Source organism: Ictalurus punctatus, chromosome 24, assembly GCF_001660625.3.
Source record: "Ictalurus punctatus breed USDA103 chromosome 24, Coco_2.0, whole genome shotgun sequence".
NCBI lineage: Eukaryota > Metazoa > Chordata > Actinopteri > Siluriformes > Ictaluridae > Ictalurus > Ictalurus punctatus.
This window is the reverse complement of record NC_030439.2, coordinates 19432191-19456142: the sequence shown is the minus strand read 5'-3', so window position 1 is coordinate 19456142 and position 23952 is coordinate 19432191. Positions and strand designations below refer to the sequence as shown.

At 44.9% G+C, this 23952-nt stretch overlaps 1 protein-coding gene across 2 annotated transcripts in view; it reads left to right on the top strand.

Annotated features, from left to right (window-relative positions):
* adgrl1a (adhesion G protein-coupled receptor L1a) overlaps positions 1–23952 on the top strand; it is a 218965-nt gene that overhangs the window by 94231 nt on the left and 100782 nt on the right. For both annotated transcript variants that reach the window (XM_053675413.1, XM_053675412.1), the window contains exon 3: positions 21728–21941. In XM_053675413.1, the coding sequence (XP_053531388.1) occupies positions 21728–21941 (214 nt within the window). The remainder of the gene's footprint in view (positions 1–21727; positions 21942–23952) is intronic.

Genomic DNA, 23952 nt, shown 5'->3' with positions numbered 1-23952 from the left:
ATAGATATATAGATACATATATGCATAGATATATAGATACATATATGCATAGATGTATAGATTCATAGATATATATATATATATACATATATGCATAGATGTATAGATTCATAGATATATAGATACATATATGCATAGACAGGCTGCTGGATTTAGCTGCGAAAATAAGACGCGAGTGCGGCAGTCAAGGTCTCCAGAAGAACCACGTCTGGTTCTGCAAGACTCAGTAACACTCACAGCTCATTCAGCGAGTGCGTACAGCATTCTGCATCGCGTGACACATTTTCAGGCAGCGGCCCGATTCATAAACGTCCCACGAATTTCGCCTTGTTTTTGTACAGCGTGTTTTGTTTTTTTTTAAATTGACATCTATAACCCACCCCCCACCACCACCACCACCCCCACACACACACTCCCATACATTGACGTTTCTAACATTTCCATTTTGACAGAAAACTCTTGGAGCTCTCGGTTTTTTGTTTTGGTTTTGTTTTTTTTTGTGTTTTTTTGGGACGTCTTTATCGGACTGATTTGACAGAATGTGGGTTTTCGGGAGAAAAAAAAACTTCCCCTATTCACGTCCCCTAATCAGCTTGTTAAAATGAGTGACGCCCAGCGCTCACTTCCCGCACTCTTCACTCTGCAGCACGCGCTAGTTTACAGGGAATTCGGGTTTAAGCAGCCGACAAGTCACGGTGAATGACATGACCATTATTGCTCTAAAAAAAAAAAAAAAAAAAAAGAAAAAAAAGAGAGAAAAGTTTGGAGTGCAGAAGTGGCAGTCGCGAGAGAGTGGGAGCTTAATTATTCTCAGCTGGGAGCAGGCGCGCAGGTAAAAAAGCAGGGAGGCAGGATGGAGGAGGTTGTCCCCTGCCTGTTCTCATTCACAATGGGTAGAGGCGTTGCTATTTTAAAACACGCTCTTCTAAAAAATCTCCTCATACTGTCATGTTGAAAATCCCAACACGCCTGTACCAGCCCCGGCCAATAAAGCGGCGGGAACGAGTAATGGGGTCAGGCGCGTGCCGATATCACGTCTTTGCATCAGCGTATTTGACCGATCTATAACCTTGCCTGGTTCACGCTTGGTTACCGTTGCTATGTAAGCTTCGAGGGTGAATACGCATCGTGTCTGCTAAGCACGTGTAGATCAGGAGGCGAGAACTACTGTACACACAGGTGATTTTTAAATAATCTGTATGCCGCACCCATGGCGGAAAATCACCTTCACGCTAGTAAGTCCTTGTAGTTTGTCTCTTGTGGGCGTGGCCTGTGCAGATCTTTACTTTGTTAGTTAGAATAACGGTTAGCAAAGCGAGCTAACCGTAATACAGTAGCTACGCACGCTCACCAGAGGCCACCGGTGATCCCCGGCTACTTTCTCCGTGAAGTCATTCGACACGTTAAAGGTCAGGATAAGGACGTTGTATGTTTCCCATTCGCGTGCGTCAAACAGTCGGTCGTTCCAGGATTTCGCGATCGCGGAATCGAACGCGAAACCAAGCGATATCCGGAGGAGCTTGCGATTTTTAAGGACGACCGCAGGTCCGGGCCGAGACGCGTCGCGTTCGGCTGAAGCGCCGTTCGGTTCGCGCGCGTCGGACGTGAGTACGGCTAAAAGGATCCGTTTACCAATATGGCCGCAACAATCTAAAAAAAAAAGCAACAAACAAACAAAAAAATAAACCCGTGCGAAATCCTGTACGGACGGTAGATAGTAAATAGGGACGGATTGTAGGTAGGAACTAAAGTCGTGAGCGTTTGACCGATGAGGCTACTTCTAACGTCGCTGAAGTCGCGGCGTCGAAAACGAAACGCCGCCTGTCTCTAGCTAGCGCAAACGTAAAGTCTCTGAAAGTGCGCAGCTGTTCCACGGTGAATTCCGACGTATCCGGCTGTTTAAAGCAGCAAATAAATGATCCCCTGAACAACATGGTGTGAAACCAGACGGACAGCCCTCCTGACTCCGCCCACTCATTAACACCCAGTAAACACTTCCGTAAACAGCTGTCCTCGTGAAGTCTTCCTGATCCTCAGGACTTTTTTTTTCCTGACCCGATGTTTTTGTTGGTTGTTTTGTGTGTGTGTGTGTGTGTGTGTGTGTGTGTGCCGGTTAGGAATATAGATTTCCTATGTAATCGCTCTGCCTGCTTGTTTCCGATCTCCGCTACATCACCCGTATCGATAATGCGATAATCACGAAACCGAATAATAGTCAGGATTGTTCCGGTCGATGCTGAAATCGATCACCGTTATTACGGCGAGTTGGAAACAAATCAGGGGTTTTATTGCAGTTAATTGATCTGATTTCGCGTCGGAATTCTCACCGCGTCCGAGTGCTGCAATCGGAAATGCTTTGACTTTTGACTTTTTAAAAATAAAAAATAAAAAAAAAACGTTATTATGGACAATATGAATCGATGCACCTTAAACACACAAGTCCAATTTTCAGACTTTACGCAAAACCGAATTTGATTTGTTCGTAGTTTGATCCGCAGAGTAGTTACCAAAACTTGGACTCTCCAATGAAAGGCTATTTAAAGCGTCACGTGACCCATTTAACTCAAAACGAACAAGATGGCGGACGACGTCGTGCGTCGTAGCTGCCGTCCAGTCTGACGGCGCCGTCGGAGGCCGACGTCGCTTCGTACGCCCTTCAGATCGCGTCGCAGGGACGGCACGCCGACTCGCACATCGCTATCCGGCGGTGGAGCACGAGGACGAGACGCCAGCCGACGCGTCTTACGTTTTTACGCACGCGGTGTAGGGACGTGAGCGCTTTAAAACGAAAATACGTTTTTCAGATCGATGTGCATCGATTCGGACGTAGTGTGAGGATAATAATAAACAAGAAACAAAAAAGGAACGCGTCTCCTGGAATTTCCTTGTTGTTGTTGTTGTTGTTGTTGTTGTTGTTGTTCGAATTTCTGGCATGAAGAACCAAATGAGAAGAAAAACACCCGACTTGACTAATTAAGATGTGCAGATATCGAACTGAAAGCGCATCCAGGGTGGCTTAAATCGGACGGGAAAAAAAATAGATTGGACTTCTCATATCGTATATACAAAAAATATACATATACCAAAAAAAAATGGTGTCCGATCCGTCTGAACGTTAGATGATTAGATTCGAGTTTTTATGCCCGCAGTCCACATTCCCAAATCTGCACTGAAAATCTTACACATTGTACACTTTGTTTAACTCTCAGCCATAATGTGTGTGTGTGTGTGTGTGTGTGTGTGTGTGTGTGTGTGTGTGTGTGTGTTCTGACACCAGCACCTCCACACCGTTAACATGGGTGTCAGTCAAGCTGCTAACACCGAACGCTCTTGTAAATTATAAACAAGCCTTAAGCACATAAACACACACTTATGCACAGAGGATGAGAGGATGAAGGAGAGAGCGAGAGAAAGAGCGAGAGAGACTCGGATCAGTGCACAAAGAGGTTAATTAAGTGTCTAATGCAGTGGCAGGGCAGCCGCTTGACACTCATCCTCTTTAACAGGTTTATGGGCGCGGCTGCGCTCTCTCCCGCTCTCCCGACAGCCTTCATGGAGCTCTGGTTAAAAAATTCTTCTTCTTTAACGAATACAAAAATTGCACCTGTTGGAAAATCGCTCTTTTATGAGAGGAATTAAAAAATAATTATACACATTATATATATATATATATATATATATATATATATTAAAACACCTCGTGACGCGCTGTTATAGGAAAAGAATCCATTCCAGGATGTTAACGAGCCAGGGGTCGATTGTTTTCCTGGAACGGCACGACACAGAGTGTTTCATTCGTTGCTTAGCAGCACGCTCAGCCCTCCGGTCCTCGTCGTGGCCCGCGTCTTCGGTTACCACCGTCGAATCATCGACGATATCGTAATCATAACCACGACCGCGATTTACTACGTCTTTCGCTTTCGACGTTGCTGAACCGCCTGCGGGATTTTTCTTTCAGGGAGGCGGAGCGTTACGGAGCCCGTGATTTTTAACAGTCTTATAAAGAAGGATGTTTATTTTTTCTGCTGAGTCACTCTCGGCTGATTTCCTCTCTCGGTGTGTATCCCACGCCGACGCCGTGGACCTTATTGTGAGCGTTTTTGATGGGTGAAACGAGTGATGCACGGCATGAGCTCATCATAAATGTTTCATACGGAGTGTATATATATATATATATGTGTGTGTGTGTGTGTGTGTGTGTATATGACGACGGGCCGCTGAATTATTAGACAAATAACGTGCAGCCGAGGTGGTAATGAATGCGGCCACGAGGCGAAGCGGAGGCTTGAGCTACTGATATGCGGTTATTAGAGCGAGCGAGAGAGAGAGAGAGAGAGAGAGAGAGAGAGAATGTGTGATAAGCCGGTGAACAAGCATCAATATTTATTTTCTTATTTGTTGTATTTTCTGCAGTAGTAAAAAAGCGATACACCCCATGAACAAGTATTTATTTTTTATATTATCAGCATAAAATAAAATAAAAAACAGTGAACTCTCTCTCTCTCTCTCTCTCTCTCTCTCTCTCTCTCTCTCTCTCTCTCTCTCCAATAACTGCATATCAACGGCTCGAGCCTCCGCTATGACGTTAAATGACGGTTTGGAATTAGTGACGGAGGTTCGAGATGACCTGCGTAATGAATTAGTTCCCCACACACACACTCGAGAGCGTTTTGAGGACAAAAGCCTGACGAATGTCTTGAAATAAAACATCTGAGCGATGTCTCGAGGTGTGTGAACTGTGGTGTAAGCGGAATAATCGACTCCGGTACGTTGCATTATTAGAAAATAACACACACCCGAGGTGTAACTCCTGTATTACCACCGTGGGGTGTGAATCATGTTCTAATAACTCAACGGACCAGAGTCAGTTATTATATATATATATATATATATCTCCTCAGATAGACTTGTCATGCCTTTGATAAAAGAAAAACATATTGAAGTCATTACCGTGGCTGGATCGGGAAGCTGTCACAAGGTTGCGATGGACTTCAACAGGAAACACGGCGAGCACATCACACACGACACACTGCTGCCAAACTTATTAACACATTCATAAAGACTGGAAGTGTATGAAGACTTTTGGGACACTCTGTATATATATATATATATATATATATATATATATATATATATATATATACAGTACTGCAGGCACGTGCAAAGAAATGTTGTAGCACACAGATGCCTTCAAAAATAATGAAATCAGATGTTTCTACATTTAAAAAAAAATACTATAAAGAGCAGTAATAAATGAAAGAAAGTCAACATTTGATGTAAATAAAATGAGTAGTCTGTAGAACATAAGCAGTAGAACGTGTGCAGGTTTATAAGGAAGAGAGCTGTGAGTGTCACTGAGCGTTTCAGCATTTCAGAACCAGACGCGGTTCTTCTGGAGACCTTGACTGTCGCCCTCGCGTCTTATTTTCGCAGCGAAAGCCAGAAGCCTTCATTGTGGTCGTTTTTTTTTTTTTGGTCTCTTACATAATATGCTGCTTTCTTTAATTTCTGACTAGGGTAAGAGTGAAAAGTGCTTTTACAAGTACAACTTTATCCACAGAGTTCCTTCCGGAAACGTAAAAGCGTAAATATAGCACATCACCAGTACGTAGATTTGGACGATGATATAATATAATATCGAGATCACGATTTGTACGCTTGTCCTCGTCTATGTGTCTCGGTGTCTCGTCTACGGAGTGTATGAGCCGGTTTATAATAACTCACCGTAATTAACATCTTAATGGAGGTTTACCTTTATTTCCTACCAATTTATTACGTTTTCCTCCCGTTTTGTTAGTAAATAATGCAAGTTGAAAATGTTTAAACTCATCCTGGATGTCTTTAGGCATCGCGTTCTCCTGGCACGTCGGTCACGTGACTTTTTCTTTTTTTAAAGTAACCAGAGGTGAAAGGTGGTTAAAACGGCTGCTCACGTTGCCACGAAGAGAAGAGGCAGTACTTGGACAGAGTCGATAGGGTACACTGCGATCCTGATTTACGTTCCCCCAAAAACTGCTAGTTCCAGATAAAATGTCCGAAAGTTCTCAAATCTCCTACACAACCCCTGGAGAAACTCGCTGCACGTATCGATCGAGTTACTCGTTTATTTATTTAAGAGCGCAGAAGCCGAGTGTTTCTGGAATCCCGGGGAAGAAAAAAAAACTTACTGGGAAGTAAAGTCGATATCAGCTAGCTATTAACTCCGGCTAATGTTAGCAAGCACTGCTTGCTTTTGATTAGCTGATCTCCCCAGTTAGCTAGCTAGCTAACAGGTGGGTAAACCCGCCTGTTTGTGGAGAGTTAAACGTTTGGATGTCGGTATGGCTCGAGAAACATTCCGCTTTGATAGATGTACTGTAAGTTCCCCTCTGGAGCCCCCGCACAGCTAACATGGCTAGCCTTCGTCTTATTAGCTAACCCAGGACAGCGTTAGCTACAGTAGCATCTTGACCTGAAATAATGCGCTCGTTGCACAGTCGGGGTCGCCTTATCGGCACACTCCCTTATTCGTTCCTCAAAATGGTATACGGTGTGACCTGACGGGGAGTTGATGTCATCGAAGTAACTTTCGCTAATCTTAGCGGTGTTATGTTAGTAACGTCAGGAACGTCAGCTGCTGAACGTCCCAGTCGTCCTGTGATCTATCTAGCTGGCTAACACGGCTACGGTTCAGCATGACAGAGTATTAGCGCAGACTAGATTATCAGTATGAATGAAAACGGATCTTTTTTCAAATCTGGAAATAAACACCGATGCAGTCAGTCCCTGAAGCACTCCTCAGTGCCTTTGGCAGATGTTATACAGTGTGACGTCACATAAAAACGCAAGGATTTGTTTTTGTTTTTTTTTTCTTTTTTCCATATCGACCATCCATGACCTTCCTCTTGCTAATATGATTCTGCGGCTCACTCGGGTCCCGATCCTAATCCTTCCGCTTCCTGTCTCCTGCCGACCGGGTCTGGTACATGGCAGATTGAGGCCGTGGAGGCACTTTAGTGTGTGCTGTGATGATTTTTGTCTCAGTGTGTGTGTGTGTGTGTGTGTGTGTAGGCTGTTATCAGAGTGTGTGTAATTGGGTTCCGTGCGGGAGATGGCACTTGGGCCTGCGCTGTCCGTGAAGATCTCGGGCCTCTCCATACCCTTCAGCCTGCGCTCCTGACGGCGAAAAGTGCCTTTGTTTTCTTATCTCACACACACACACGCACACACGCACACACACACACACACTCCTCTCGAAGCACGGCAGGAGTTAATCAACATGGATGAGGGGTTTCTCTATCTGACACACACTCCGTCTCCGTCTCACTCGCAGTTTCTTCATTTCTTTCCCCCTCCGTCGTTCTTCTATCATCTCTCACGTCTTTCCATTTTGTTGTTGTTGTTGTTGTTGTTGTTTTTTTGCAATAAATCTGGTGTGTTTTGTTAATTTCATGGATGGTAGGCACACTTTTACGGTACAAAAATGCCTCAAAGATCCGTGCAAACGGTGCCGAGTCGCACGGCGGCCATTTTGATTGTGATGTCACGCCCAAGGTGATGAGAGGGCAGTTTAATAGGCGCGTTAAGAACAACGTCAAGAGGACAGAGTTGCTGAATGACACAATGCCGAAGATCCAGAACACTTACCAGACCGTAGCTTGTTAGCTAGCTTATGTTACGTCGCTAGCTAGCAATAACATAATAAAAAGCGTACGTCAATAAGGGTAACATTACTACAAATGTCCGATCATAACGTTTCATTACGGTATCAAAATAAAATCAAGTTTTACGAGAATAAGACAAAACAAAATGCACTTTGTCGCGTTACCGAGAAACCGTACGGTGTAAACGCCTCTGTCCTGCAGACGGCGGAAAACGTACGGCTTCACCTCCGACTCTTACGGCACTCCGATGTTTGTGTGTGTCTAGCCAGCACGCAGTAAATCTCGGAGATTTGAATGAGACGTGCACGTAGCTTTGCTGCGATTGTCACCTTCGAGTCGTGAGCGTCTTGTGGCATCCCTCAGAGTTTAATCCTGAGCCCCATACAGGTCAGTGACACAATATGTATGAAGGGTTTGTCGTTGTTATTATTATTATTATTTATTTGAGCTTATTTGTATCCAATTTGGACCCCCGCTATGTCCGAGCCGCTAGTTAGCGCCAAGCTATTATTATACGATATTAAACGGGGAGGCTGAGACACGTGGATAATCGCATACACGTGGATAAAAGCTTAATTTACAACCTTGTAGCTTAGAACCTTACCTTTATTAGGCTAGCATGAGCGATCTATATGCAAACCCTTTAATGTCTGACAGATCGCAACGATTTCTGGGTGAAGTTCTGCTCCGGTATCGACTCGATCCTTCGCCCTTCCAACGGGTCACCTAACACACTTCACTTAAGCTAATAGAGTACCGGAGATTTCCCACGGGGAAATGACGAACGTTATTGAAACCGCAGTGGGGGGGCGGGCGGCGGTGGGGGTTCTACATCGCTCCCTCCATCCCTCTTCCCGTCAGCGTTCCCACCGTGGGCAGCACCGTTTCGACTCTGTACTTCATCAGCGTTTCAATTAATCGCATCGCACGCACTGCAGGGAACACGCAGACTCGGGCTCGTAGCAGAATACCAATACCAGCGTTACGTATTCCGAGTACAAAACACAAGAATCCGTATTCGGTCTAAGATACAATTTGAGGAGCGAGAATGCAGAATACAGTTACTTTTTTTGTTTGTTTTTGTTTTTTTTTTTAGAAAACTTCTCCGCTAACTAAAAAAAAAAAAAAAAAAAAAAAACTTTCATAGAAAACACAACAATAAAGGTTTATTGACTGTTTTTACAATAACCACACCCACTATTTTGGGGTGGTGGGGGGGGGGGTTTGTTTCGTTTGCGCATCAGAGATCACGACAGTGGCGACAGCCCAAATATGCAACCATCTTCAGTTCTGTTACCTAATGCAGGTAAAAAATATATATATATATACATATATAGGAATATATATATATGTAGGAAGGGAGGATAAATCAGCTATAGATTCAAATATGTGAACAGCAACGGGCCGGCACACCGATCAGATCGATGATGCAAAGCATGTGAGCCAAATCTAGCTCTGAGTACTGAGGATAAAATTACTTTAAAAAAAAAAAAAAAGGTGTTGGTTGGGGGGGGGGGTCCAAAAAATATTGTCAGTGTGGTGTTGTTGTTTTCAAAGTGAATTAATCTGAAGAATGTATTAAAGGATTCGTTAAAAGCAAAGAATTTGCCACTGGCTCAGACCAAGCAAGTGCTTGTTAAACCAAAGAATGTAATTAATTGCAAGCAAAGCATGTTAACCAGATACAGTCGATATATTAAACAATTAAATTTTTTTTTTTTTTTTTTTTTAAAAACACACCTGTTAAAATGGGGTTTTAGTGGGAACATTTTTCTACAGTACCTTTGTTGTGAAAATCCGAACCTAATAATCAAACTGAAAAAACAATAAGAATCATATTACGAGGGAAAAAAAAAAAAAAATTTAAATAAATAATAATAGTAATCCAATTTTGATTGGATTTAGGTCTGGACTCCAAAAACCTTCCAAAACCTCGAACTTGTTTTGCTGAAGCCGTTCCTTTGTCGATCTGGACGTTTGCTTCGGGCCGTTTCCCTGCTGAAAGGGGACGTTCCTCTTCGTATTAAGTGTTTTAGCAGAAGCCGTAAAGGTTTCGTGGGGAAATCGACTGGGTATTTGGAGCTATTCGTGATTCCCTCCGCCCTGAGCTGAAGGAAAACAGCCCCACCTTCCTTCCCTGTAGGGATGGTGTTGTTTTTGGTAATGTGCTGTGTTTTGGTTTTTTATTTTTACGCTAAACAAGGGAGGTTTGTCTGTTTTTGCTAGTTCTGCATGTCAGGAGAGTGACTGCATGTCAGCACGTATTCATTTAAATGTGGTTTGTCTGAACGGGCCTCACGGTAACATTTCAAAATTTTTGCGCACAAAACCCCTCTTTGATATTTCCACCGTTCATCTATAAAAGAGCCGAGTGAAACGATAGACGAGATCCGAGAGAGTTTCTCTCATGAGCCCATTCGTAAATCAACGACCCCCTTGATTGAGAAGTCCTGGCTTCATCACGTTCGGCTGTCGGTACGTCACGGGAAATGAAATAAGATTCCCGTCTAGGTTGTTTTTTGTCGGAACACACTCTGTCGGTTCTGCCGTTGAGTTCGTGTCCCTGTAGGACGGTTGTATATTTACAGTCGCTTCCAAGTTTAGCTTCTGAGAGGCGTAGCGTATGATAACTGATCGTTCCTACCGACTGACTAGCTAACGCTAATACGAAAGACTTCTCCTTCTGTTCAGCCACACATGATGTTCTGGAGACGCCGGTGATCCTGACCCTTTCATCTCTCCGGACCTGCTTGATCCATCCTGATGCCCTACCTCTGGGTGGAGCTCTCATCAACTGCAGGCAACAGCCTGGAGATCGATGAGGACGGTACCACTTGAAGTACCATGGAAATGGTTTTGGACCTCAGTTCCACATGGGCGTTCTCGCTGTGGTTGCTGGGACGACGGTTGCTGCGATGGCCTCGGGACTGCGATTACCGCATGCAGTTTTACACTCGGGTCTCCTTTAGTGAACAGTGGACTAGTTCAACAAACAGACTTCATATAAACACCATAATGCACTTTCTTTTACTCTCACACTCTCCGTCGTGACCCAGATGAGGACGGGTTCCCTTCCGAGTCCGGTTCCTCTCAAGGTTTCTTCCTCGTATCATCTCAGGGAGTTTTTCCCTCACCACCGTCTCCACCGTCTCCCTCAATAGGGATAAATTCACACGCTTAAAATCTCTACCCTGTGTTTATATGTTTCTGTAAAGCCGCTTTGAGACGACGAACGTTGTTAAAAGCGCTACACGAATCAAATTGAATTGAATCGAATTGAATTGAATCGAATTGAATGGTAAACTCTTGATTCTTACGAGTCTCCGGTTATTAATTTGTTTTGCTCTCTAATTAATAGACAGTCTGTGATAATGTGGATAATGTTTTTTTTGTTGTTTTTTTTTAACTCACCCTAATTTATTGACTTGATATTTCCCATGGCTTAAAAAAAAATCCAAAAAAAAAAATCAAAAATCCACTGGCTGATTAATTATTTATCGTGCCACAGAGAGCGGAGGAAAGTGATGACGTTCTCTCCGGGTGGAAAAACTAAACCTCGCTCATCATCGCTGTATTATCCACAAATAGGCCGAAATCCCACTCGATACACGCCGCTAATCAATAACCGCACTGAGGAGAGAGTGATGGAGCATTAGCGGCTCGTTTCCTGCGCGCTTGTTTGTCTCGGCGCAGATATGAAACCCTCAGAGCCTTATTAGAACCCGTTTGACATTTCAGCCTTTAATGAACTCATTATCAGCGTATGTTAATGGCGGTGTGGCAGGATGTGGCTCTGCGGCATGATGGCCTGCCTGCATCCTGCGTCCTCGATGTCTTCTCTGCCTCCGTGTGTCTCGTACTGTGTGTATTGTGTGCGTGTGTGTGCGTACGTTCATGTCTGAGACCCTTGCTCTCTCCACCCTCAGGCTTTAATTACTGCGTTTGGATAATGAGTCAAATCCAATCAGCCTTCTCCTCTGCTCGTAATTAGTATGGAGCTTCCATCACGGAGACGCCCGTCTCGCCTCCTTCACACCGGCTGCCCCAGAGTCACACTCACGCCCTTGCCTCGCCTCCCCTTTCACCGCCACACTTCATTCACACACACACACACACATGCACATGCACAGAGATGGAGGCAGGGGGAAAGAATTAGAGAAAGAGGAGTGCATGTGGGTCAAAATTGGTCAAAATTGGTATATTAAATTCACATTCCACACATACCGCAGACAGGAGGTACAACATGAAAGCAAAATATAGAATTTCAATTAAAATTACTGAGGGTTTTTTTTTTTTTTTTGGCTGTTTAATTCTTATGTGTATTAAAAAAGTCCCCCTATTTTTGTATTCTTCAAATTTTAATGAAAAGATTTTTTTGTAAAATTTTGACATTATTGGTGAATGTTAAAAGAGATGTCTTCTTATTGCGTTATTTCATTATTAATTTGTTTTGTCTTGCCTTTACTCCTGTGCACCAGACTTTGTTCACTTAAAATAAATAAATAAACGAAATAAAATAGAAATAAAGAAATATTGAAAAGAAACAAAGCTACTTATCAAGAGGTGTGGCTATCAGGAGGCATAGTTAACAGGAGGTGTGGTTATCGGGGCGTGTGGTTATCAAGAGGTGTGGCTATCAGGAGGCATAGTTAACAGGAGGTGTGGTTATCGGGGCGTGTGGTTATCAAGAGGTGTGGCTATCAGGAGGCATAGTTAACAGGAGGTGTGGTTATCGGGGCGTGTGGTTATCAAGAGGTGTGGCTATCAGGAGGCATAGTTAACAGGAGTTGGGGTTATCAGTGGGTGTGGATATCAGGGGGTGTAGTTAATGGGGGTGTGGATATCAGGGGGTGTGGCTATCAAAAGATGTGGTTTTCAGGAGGCATAGTTAACAAGGGGTGTGGTTATCAAGAGGTGTGGCTATCAGGAGGCATAGTTAACAGGAGGTGTGGTTATCGGGGTGTGGCTATCAGGAGGAATAGTTAACAGGGGGTGTGGCTATCAGGAGGCATAGTTAACAGGTGGTGTGGCTATCAGGAGGCATAGTTAACAGGAGGTGTGGTTATCAGGGGGTGTGTCTATCAGGAGGAATGGTTAACAGGGGGTGTGGTTATCAGGGGGTGTGGCTATCAGGAGGCATAGTTAACAGGAGATATGGTTATCAGGAGGTGTGGCTATCAGGGGGTGTGGTTATCAGGGGGTGTGGCTATCAGGAGGCATAGTTAACAGGAGGTGTGGCTATCAGGGGGTGTGGTTATCAGTTAATAGTGGGAGTAACGGATCATCCCATAATAACATTAAATATTCATTAACCTTTTATCTTAATTCAGGTTTTTACTCACGAAAAAAACATTCTGTGTTTTTCCTCGAAATAGATTTTGGGAGTGGATTATTCAGCGTCTGTGCTGTAGATAATGTGTGTGTGTGTGTGTGTGTGTGTGTGTGAGTGTGAGAGAGAGAGAGAGAGAGAGAGACAGAGAGAGAGAAGCTTCTGTCAGTTTCTCGCACCACTCAGCTAATCCAGTGGTGATGGAGGAGAAAGCGACAGCGGCCTGCGGGGCCCCGAACACAGATAAAGATGAAGCCTGATAAAGAAAAAGACACTGGAGGACAGAGATTAGCCAGAGACGCTCGCGAGCTGGATGCAGAAGACTCGGGGGAAATAACGGTGGCCTGGGTGGACGGGTCTATCGAGTCTGTGCACATGTGTGTGTGCGTGCGTGTGTGTGTGTAACCAAAAACCGATCTGTAAGCACATTTAGCATGGGCAGGTGTGTGTGTGTGTGTGCATAAGTAAGCAAGAACGGGTCTGTAAGCACATTTAGCATGTGCGTCTGGGCAGGTGTGTGTGTGTGTTTATGTGTGTGTGTGTGTGTGCATTTTAATCCTAATCCTAATATCCACATTGCTTGAAACGTACAGGTATAAAACGCAATTTTGCAACAAGCTGTGCTGAAATACACGTGGGACAAGTATTAAAGTGATGCTCCTCAGGTATCGTGTTCCTGCAGTGATGCAAACAAAGTTTTGAATGAATACTATACGGCCAAAAGTTTGTGGACGCCTGCCCGTCACAACCATATGTGCTTGTAGAACATCTCATTCCAGATTTATTTCTCCCTTATTCTGTTAGAATGCGCTCCGCTCTCTCTTCCGCGAAGGTGTTCATCTAGATTTAAGGGCGTGGCTTGTGGGGATTTGTGTTCGTTCAGCTACGAGAGCGTTCGTGAGGTCGAGGTCGGGCGCTGATGTTGATGTGAGGAGACTCCAGTTCCGGTTCATCCCAAAGGTGTTCGGTTGGGTTGCCGTCAGGGCTCTGTACAGGACTCTCGAGTTCTTCTACCTTCTTCCAACCTTCACACACCGTGTCTTCATGGAGCTCGCTGTGTGCTCATGCTAGAACAGTGTTTGTTCCTCTTAGTTCCAGTGAAGGGAAATTAGAGCATTCAAAGTGCGGTCGTCCAGCTTTGTTTGATGGAAGGACCGACCGAGATACATCAAACATCATCACAAGCCAGCTTTAGGCACAAAAGAAGTCTGACTGCATAGTGTCAGACAGGAGACAGCAACCAATTAGGAGCGAGAGAGAGAGAGAGCATGAGCGAGTAAACAAATAGGAGTGAGTGTGAATGAGCGCTGATGGAGCTTTCTCTTTTTTCTTGCTAATCAGTTGATGCAGTTACATTTATTTGTTCTTCGGTTTTGGTGGGAAGCTGACGAATGAAAGATGATCCTTGCTGTGGAGTTTGTATTGTTAGCCACTGCTGAAGCTGTTGAGCTGGAGAATGCACGATAGACGACTAGTCGCAGTAGGTGTTTGTTTGTGTTTATGTATTTCGAACCTGGTTATATGGGATGAGACTGAGTCACACGGCGTATCTTCTTACTCACAGTGTGTATATTTAATGCTCTGTGTTTTGACTGGCGTGATAACACTATCCATCTCTTGCCCAACATGTGTGACTGGTTGCAGAACAGAATACACCGATTGGAAACTAACATATGCAGAGAATACAGACCAAATAGTACAGACGCACACCGAAGTGTATGTGTGTGTGTGTGTGTGTGTGTGTGTGTGTGTGTGTGTGTGTGTTTGTGGAGAGATAGAGACAGAGCGATTGTAAATTCTTGTGCATGTGTGAACTGCATGGGTGTGATTTTCAATACTTGCATGTGTATATGGGTGTGTGTGTATGTGTGTGTGTGTGATTGCGCTCCTGCAGTGAGGCTGTGTGGGCTCAGTGTAATAGTCTAATCACTAGCCAGAGGTGTGGATCTGTGTGTTCGCTCCATAGGAGAGCTGAGAAAACACGGCTGCACACTGACAGGTGCTAATCCTGCTGTGTGTGTGTGTGTGTGTGTGTGTATGTAAATGCATGTAAATTCACAAAGGATTATTGGCGAAGTTTCTAAACAATTAAACTTATATCCTTCCACAGATGTATCTGTAATCAGCATGTGAAATTTTGTGCTTGGTTACAGTGGTATTGTGGGGGGGGTGTCCCAAGAATCAACTGAGGTCCAGTCGGTTCTTGGGGCAGTAAGTGCGGTCAGATTAGTTGCAGTGGAATTGAGTTGGGAACTGTGGTCCAACTAGTTAAAGTGGCATTGGGGGCAGGAAGTTGAGTTTGAATGGTTACAGTGACACTAGGTGGGAACTGTGGTCCAGGTGTTTCTAGTGGAATTAAGGGGTAAGAAGTGGGTCTGATTAGTTACAGTGGTATTGGGGGCAGTACCTGTAGTCTAGTTGGTTATGGTGGCATTGGCTTTGAATGGTTACAGTGACACTGGGGCAGCAACACTGGTCCAATTTGTTGCAGGGGCACTGGGTGCAGGAAGTGGAGTCTGACTGGTTAAAGAGGTGCTGGGGGCAGGAAATTAGATTTGATTGGTTAAAGCATTGGGGACAGGATCTGTAGCCCAATTGGTTAAAGTGGCATTGGGGACAAAAATATTGTCTGTTGTGGTCCAATGTTATTGGTACGGGAACTGTTTAACTATAGTCCCACTGGTCACAATGTTCTTCTGGTTCCAGTGACATTAGGGCAGGAACTGAGTTTCTGAGTCTCATTAGTTACATTGGAATTGGGATCAGGAACTATTGTCCCATGTGGTCCATTGGGTACGGTGGTTTTGGGGGCAGGAACTACATAACTGCAGTCTGATTGGTCACAGTATCAGTGGGGGGGTGGAAAGTGCAGTATGAATGGTTACAGGGGTATTGCAGGTGAGAACTGTAGATTGCTTGCAGGTGCACTGGGGCAAAATTGCAAATTGGTTGTAGGGGCATTGGGGCAGCCCTGGGGGTAGGATCTATGGTCCAAGTGATCTCAGTAGCATTGGGGTCTACAGCAGAGGCTCCATAATTTCAGATGAGATTGGGAGCAGTAAAATTGTACAGTTGTGTAGTGGGCAGGAACAACAAAACTACAGCCTGATTGGTCACAGTGTCATTGGGGACGGGACCTGCGGTCAGACTTGGGGTTTGGAAGTGAAATTCAGTTGGTTACAGTAGCACTAGTTTATGAAATTGGTGTTTTGGAGGGGGATTTGCTCTTGAACCAAATGTTTAATAAGGAGTGTGTGAATTATGAGGGTTGTGAAGAGTTGCATTGTTGACTTAAAGGATGTTGGCAGATATGAGCAACAGTGTCATGTCTATAACTCATGAAAAAATAAAGTCGTGTGAGAAAAGTTGTAGAGAAAAGAGTTTGTAAACAAAATGAGAACTTTTCATGTCAGTGCAGTTGTGTGTTGACGTGACTCTGTAGCGAGCGTAAGGCTCAGCGCCAAGTCCTCAGCAGCAGCACGTCTCTGTGTGGCGTGTGATGCAGTCTCTGTCACACACATGCTCCCTCCCTCCATGGCTTTCTTCTTCCTCCAGCACTCGGTAAGTGATTTTCCTGTGCTGCTGGCTGAGGCTTTTGCAGGGGGAAGAGGATTTAATGTAGCATGGAGGCAGGCAGCTGGGGGAATCATGGGAGCGTGTGTGAGAGAGTGGCAAGACGGGTGCCTAACATTTGAAGTTGGAAAGGAAGCTGAAGAATCCTGAGCAGCTCAGGATGTGAAGGAATTGTCCTTGACCATGATGTTGAAAAATGACTCCTCGTATGTTTCATTTTACCTTGATATTACTTTTGTGCTATTTTTTTAAAATCCTTTACTTATAAGTGCTAGATCTAGAAAATGTAAAGGGACCCATTTTAAATGCCCGATTTGTAGTACCACATAGTGGTTAAACATGTAACGAAACCACAAAATGTTCATTAGTTTAGTAGTTGCAGGATGCAGGTGTATTTGCATCCAGGGCAGAATGTGGGGTTCCTTTGGTTACAGTGGCATCTGGGATGGTTACAGTGGCATCAGGGGCAGGAAGTACGATCCATCTGGTTACAGGGACATTGGAGGGGTGAACTGTGATCCAGTTCAATTGGTTACAGGGGTACTGGGGCAGGAACTGTAGTCCTGTTGGGTACAAGAACATTGGGTGGTGGGAACTGTGGCCCAATTGGTTACAGGGGCTATCAGGAGCAGGAACTGTGGTCCAGTTGGTGACAGTGGTATTGGAGACGGGAACTGTGGTCCAATTGCTTACAGGGACATTGGGAGCAGGAACTGTGCTCCAGTTGGGTACAAAGACATTGGTGATGGGAACTGTGGCCCAATTGGTTGCAGGGGCATCAGGAGCAGGATCTGTGGTCCAGTTGGTGACAGGGACATTGGGAGCAAAATCTGTGGTCCAGTTGGCGACAGTGGTATTGGAGACGGGAACTGTGGCCCAATTGGTTGCAGGGGCATCAGGAGCGGGAACCGTGGTCCAGTTGGCGACAGTGGTATTGGAGACGGGAACTGTGGTCCAATTGGTTAAAGGAACATTGGGAGCAGGAACTGTGCTCCAGTTGGTTACAGGGGCACTGGGGACTGGAACAGTGGTCCATCTAGTTAGAGTGGTATTGGGGGCAGGCAACGTGGTCCAATTGGTTGCTGTGGGTGAAGAATGTTTAGTCATTTAGTACTTTAAGGATGTTGGGCTTACACTACTAAATGGATGAATCTCAGCACCACAGAGGTCTCACCTCACTGGCATTTATTCACTCCACTGAACAGTATCAGTCTTCCTAACGCATATCATGCCAAGTCTGTATGTTTGCCATGGATGTTTTTTTTTTTTGCAACTTACTGCCGTCTTTGTGCTCTGATGCTTTTGTGAAGCTCTCATCCCTGCCCTCGTGTCTTTAAGTGCGTCATAAAGCTCAGCAGGTTCACGGTGCTCTACCCTCAACCACAATGCACAGCCTGAACAAATTCAGCACCACGGACAGATACACGCACTCTCTCCTTCCTTTTGTCCACCAGTCAGTGCAGTCGGCCGGCGGCCATTTTGTGCCATTTTGCGAGGCCGTGTTTGAAAGCCGAGGCTTTTTGAAAGCTCTCATGTACAGATAGAGCACAGCACTCGGCACCTCTCTCAGGCCCACTCAGCCGAGCGCAGCGATTAACCCAGCCGCACCTCTTCCCACGGCACACAGCTCTCTGCTTCTGTTCCCTCTGGCTAGCACTCTCAGTTTTTGTCTCGCTCTGTCTCACTTGTTCTCTTTTCATTTTCTTTGTCTCTCTCTCTTACTTTGTGCTCTTTTGATCTCTCCTTCTGCTGCTTTTTCTATCGCTCCCTGTCATTCCTTATCTTTCAGAATTGTTCTGCTAACACCGCTAACGACTTTGTCCTTCCATCGTCTTTCCTGTCTTTCCTCTTCTCTGCTCTTTTTTTCTCTCTGGCCTGAGTTCCTCTTGTTGTCCTTACCGTCTCATGTTCTCCGACAACGTTGCTCTTCGTTAGTATAATGTGTGGTATTATACATTGTCTGGTTGAAGAGTTACCCTAGTCTAGGTTTTCTGTTCAAACCTTCTGGTAGTCCTTTGTTCCTTTGTCGAAGGTATGTTGTCAGCTATTTAGCTTCCTCTGTTGGCATTATCAAACAAAGTCAGGTCAACATGACCAGTATAGATAAAAAAATGCTGTGGAGGAACGTAAAACTGCAGAGCAACCCCTCAAGGAGTCGATTCTAACAGTGCCGCTCCTAATTATCCCCATTTTTACTCCATCGACAGCAAATCCATGCGTAAATGCAGCTATCAGCCATCCACCTTCATTTCTACTGTAATGTTTTAATTTGGCTAGCCAGTTTATTGACCTATTTACACAAATATGACAACTGTCTGGACGTAAAACGTGTAAGTGCATAATTCAGGGCTGGTTAATGGCTAAGCTACTCTCATGCACTCAATCAGCAATGTATCTCAGCCTTCCAGATGTTCCAGCCACTGGAAATGTTCAGCATGTGATCGTCTGTTTCCACTGTCACTCGGTAATTACCCCATAGGAAAAATGAGTTTCGTTTCCATGTCTGACCAAAACAATGAGTTCTGAGATTAACTACAGCGCGCGAATAATGATTCTCTGACAGACAAACCTCACAGACATACAATATAATCGTCAGTCCTCGTTTCCCAGAAGTCTCTCTGAGGGCCTCCAAAGCCCTGAACTGTAAACAGAGTTAGTTAGTTAGTTACAGTAACATTTATAAAGCGCTTTTCTAGACACTCGAAGCGTTTTACATAATAATGAGAGGGGGGAGGGGGATCTCCTCGACCACCGCTAATGTGTAGCATCCACCTGGATGATGCGACGGGAGCCGTAGTGCGCCAGAACGCCCACCACACACCAGCTATTAGTGGAGAGGAGAAGAGAGTGATGTAGCCAATTCAGAGATGGGGATTAAAATAGAAGCATGTGTAGGAATAGATTGCTAGCTAATCGGCTAATTAGCAGCTTGTATAAATCAACACGCTCAGGGCGTGCTACACAAGCATGACATCTGGCTGTATGAAGCTCAGTTGATAACATCATGCTTTGTTTCATTCCCTGCTGTCTCTCTGTGGTTACACTCGTACATTCCCAGTGCATTATTGGTAATACATATGTCATAGTACCTGTTTTGTTTTTTTCCCCCTTCTATGTCGTTTTTCTTTGCCTTGGACGTAGTGAGTTATGGAGTCTCGTTTCATCCTACAGTTCTTCACTCTTTATGTACATGTTTCTCGTCTCTTGTACGGCTCGCAGCTCTCTTCTTCTGTCCTGAATAAAGCACGTCGATGACTCTTTTTTCATCTTTTCTCTCTGTACCTCTCTCATCTCGTCTCATCTCCTCTACTCTCATCTCCGTTGTCTATTTGCCGCTGACGCAGCACTTCCCGGCCTCTTCCTCTTATTTGTATTATCTCCTTTTCTCCCGCTCGGTGTTTTCACACTTGGCTCAAACACGCAGGATTGAATGGTCGATTCTGGGCTCGTCTGGAGGAAAGGTGTCATCATCGCAGGTTTCCTTTACAAAGAGAAATTCCTGCCAAAAGAATTTTCTTTCTTACTCCGCTGTGTTCAGCGTCTTTTTTTGCGGAAACGGGACACAATTTCTACGTCCCTATATTCCAGAGCCATTCGTCGTCCTGGTCAGGGTCAGGGCGGTTCCGGAGATGGGAAGCCGTCTTTAGTTTCGTTACGGAAAATAATGTAACGTCTTTAATCGAAGGTGAAGTTACGTTTAAAAACCGTGCCGTGTCGTACCTCGGTGTCACGCGTAGATCTCGTCCGTTTTTTACTCAGCGCATTGTACGAACATCATTTCATCCGAGGTTTCTGTAGAGCAGGGGTGTACCGATTCTTCTGTTTTTGTCACGTGCCTCAGGCGCCGAAGGAAAACGCGAGACACTTTTCTTTTCTTTTTTTTTTTTAAACAGCAAAGCAAAACTTGCGTGTAAGAGCGCGATGTCATTACGCCGTAACACGCTCACCGCACGAGGCAGGACGCAAGCATCGAATCAAAAGCGTACAGCGTGTACAACACGGAACACGCCGAACGAGACTTCGCAGAGACACAAACACACCTGAGGGTGTAGATCGGAACGCTAATCAGAAACTAAACTAAAAACAGATGGACAAACTCAGGATGCATTTTTCACAGACCGTGAAAAAGGGGGGTGGGGGGGGGGGGGGGGGGGGGGTGGGGGGGGACAGAACCAGGAAGTGACAACAAATCAAACGTCACAGTAAAAGTCTGAGCAGAGCGTGTTGTTCTGGGAAACGTGCTGTGCACTGAGGGGATTCGTGACGTCCACCATAAAGCATTTTTACTGCAAAATGTCAAACGGTTATTTTACACATTTGTATTTTATCGCTTCGTCTCAGTTTCACCATTTCTACCGAAAATCCCCCCCCCCGCACCCCTGCCCCACCATTGCAAAATGATGTACTGTAGTATTTCTCAAGGATCCCTCTATGTGAAAGCTTGATCTCACTGCTATAAGATAGAGAGATAGACACGTAGGTGCTAATGTTTACAATTCAGCCATACCGTTTGTGGTTTTTGACTCCTCGCCATTGAGATACAGGAGACACCGGAAAAGTGCCCCATTCTATTATTCTCAGCGAAAGCGGTGGTCAGACCAAATGATTCAATAAAGTTCTCTCAACGGAAAGGCAGATTCACTGAAGGGGAAAGGACGTGGCACGTGAACGAGACGTGGATCGCTTCTGGTAAGCGATTAGTTTTACTTTTTGCTCGGGTGAACTTTGAATTCATGCCTCTGCGTTGTAAGCCAATAGAAATCGAGAAGGTTGGGGCTGTGGTGTCCTTAATTGGCGAAAGAAAATGGAAGAGCTCATCGTTACCACACCAGACTTTTGTGTCGTTGCCTCACTACAGTTGCTTGGCACAACCAGCGGGCAGTCGTTAGCATATCTGTTGGGAAATTTTGTTTTTGTTTGTTTGTTTGTTTGTTTTTTCTCTACCTACTTGACTTTTTTTTTATTAGCATTGTTAGAAGCTCTAAGCAGTGAGACCTTTCTGCAAATTTTCAAACGATAGAGACAACAGGGTGTCTTTTGTGTTGGAGAGGAACGAGCTGTTTCCCTGTTTCCTGTCCGCACAGCACGCGCTCCTCTCCTAACCCGCTCGTAATGTCGGCGTGCGACTGTCTCTAATTTCCCTCGTTCTTACCTTCTCTTTTCTGTTTCCCTTTCTCTGCAGCCTTAAGTCGTTCCATGATGCCTTTCGGCTTGATGAGGAGGGAGCTGGCGTGCGAGGGTTACCCCATCGAGCTGCGCTGCCCGGGCAGCGACGTCATCATGATCGAGACGGCCAACTACGGACGCACCGACGACAAGATCTGTGACGCCGACCCTTTCCAGATGGAGAACGTGCAGTGCTACCTGCCCGATGCCTTCAAGATCATGTCACAGAGGTACACAGAAGTGTGTGTATGCGTCTTTGTGTGAGTGTCGGAGAACGCTGGGTCAGGGAAAACCAGGAACCGTCCCACTTTACCGCTTACACAACAATTACGCAACAAATACGTGCAAAGCGAGATGATCGACAATATCATGCATCTGAGATACCTTCAGGGTGCTTTCACACCTACCTTGTTTGGTGAGGGTGTATTAACTTTTCTTTTTTTTTTTCCCCCGGTCTCATTTGTCAGTTATTTTGTCAGTTCCTGCTTCTCCTGAGGCATGTCAGTCTCGTTTAACTGAACCTGGAAGCCCTGTTCTGCTTACATGAGCTCACAGACGCCCCGGATTGTGTTAGTGTTCCTCCGATTGAAAGGAGATCGAGTAATACCATTCCATTACTCTTTTGGTGACCTGGTCATGGATCACTCCGGCATCATCGGTACATTTACATTTCTGAGCGTTTACTAGACTCCCTTATCCAGAGCGACTTACCGTACATGTCCCTTAGTGCTGGGATGAACTTCCGACCCCAATCCGGCGGCAAATCCGTCCAAAGTCACGTCGGCAAACCGTGCGAAACACGTCAAAGCTGTTCTGAGGCTGCGCGCCAAGACGGCGTGAACGCGACTTGCCGCTTATCACCACGCTAAAGTTTATTCTCGACACGTCTTTGAAACTCCGGAACATATTGTGGAAGCTGTCGCTACCCGAGCCACGCCTCCCGCCCGAATTTGTGCCATTTCCGACGCTACGAGCGCAGAGAATGACGCACGTGTGACAGGACACGGGTTTTTGTGCGGATGCCAAAAATAAAGGCCTCGTCTCCCTCCCTGCAGAACGTGCATTTATTCCACAGCGCACGTGGTCTGATGCATTTATTACGCTGATCCATTTCAGTGGCTTAAATAAGGAATATACAGTATGAGTCTAAAAATAATAATAATAATAATAATAATAATAATAATAATAATAATAATAGCTCTATGAGCTAAGCGTGTGCAGAAACGTTGGGAAATTGTTATTGTTATTGACCCTAAGTTATTAGTATTGACTGTTTTGTGTGTGTGTGTGTGTGTGTGTGTGTGTGTGTGTGTGTGTGTTTATTTTAATTAATGTCTCTTAAACAGCCCTATAAGTGCTAGGAGAATTATTAGAGTAATCTAGCGCTAGTAGAGTAATATTATGTTCACTATTCAGCTATTATGTTCACTATTATGTTCAGCTATTATGTTCACTATTCGATATTTTCCTCAGACGTGTTGGTACTCTAGATTGTTAATTAAAAAAAAAAAAAAAAAGACTCAAGTACACTTTAATTACAGTTGGCCTTAAACAGAAACCAAACTTTTATGAGTTCTGCCAATTTAAGGGCTTTTGTGTCAGTTTGTGAGCTCAAAAAAGGTTTATTTCACGAATACGCCCCTGCAACACGCGGGCTAAGGGACGCGTTTATTTACACAAAGCGGAAAATCCCAGAATGCAGTGCAGCGATACGACGCGGTTGAGGTTGAGACTCGGCTCGGCTAGTTAGCGTAGCGAGCCACGAGGTGACGGGGTATTAGAGGGAAAGTCGACGCTTCGGAAGCTGGTCTGTTTGAGCAGAGTGTACGGACGAGGAGGGGAGAGAGCTGGACTAAAGCGCCGCCGCATCACTCTCTTCTCGGCAGGTGGTGAAAGTTCCTGGCTGTAGGGCGCTACGTGGGTCTACAACACTATTATAGCTCTGTGTAGTGAGCGTGGAAAGTGACTGGTTAGGATTTAGGATAATGCGGTGCAGAACATGATGGGTTTTGTTGTGCAGTGATCCTGGGTTACATATTAAATGTAAAACGGAGCTAAATATGTTACAAAAAAAAAAAAAAAAACACACAGAAAGAAAAAAAATTAAATGAGTAGTGTGGAGTAGCGCGTGTGCAAGAGAAAATAATTACAGGCTTTATCTTTAAGGTAATTAAAAACTGAATGCAGCGTCTAAAAGAAGATGGCAGCGACGTTATACACGCAGAGAGACACGTACGTGTT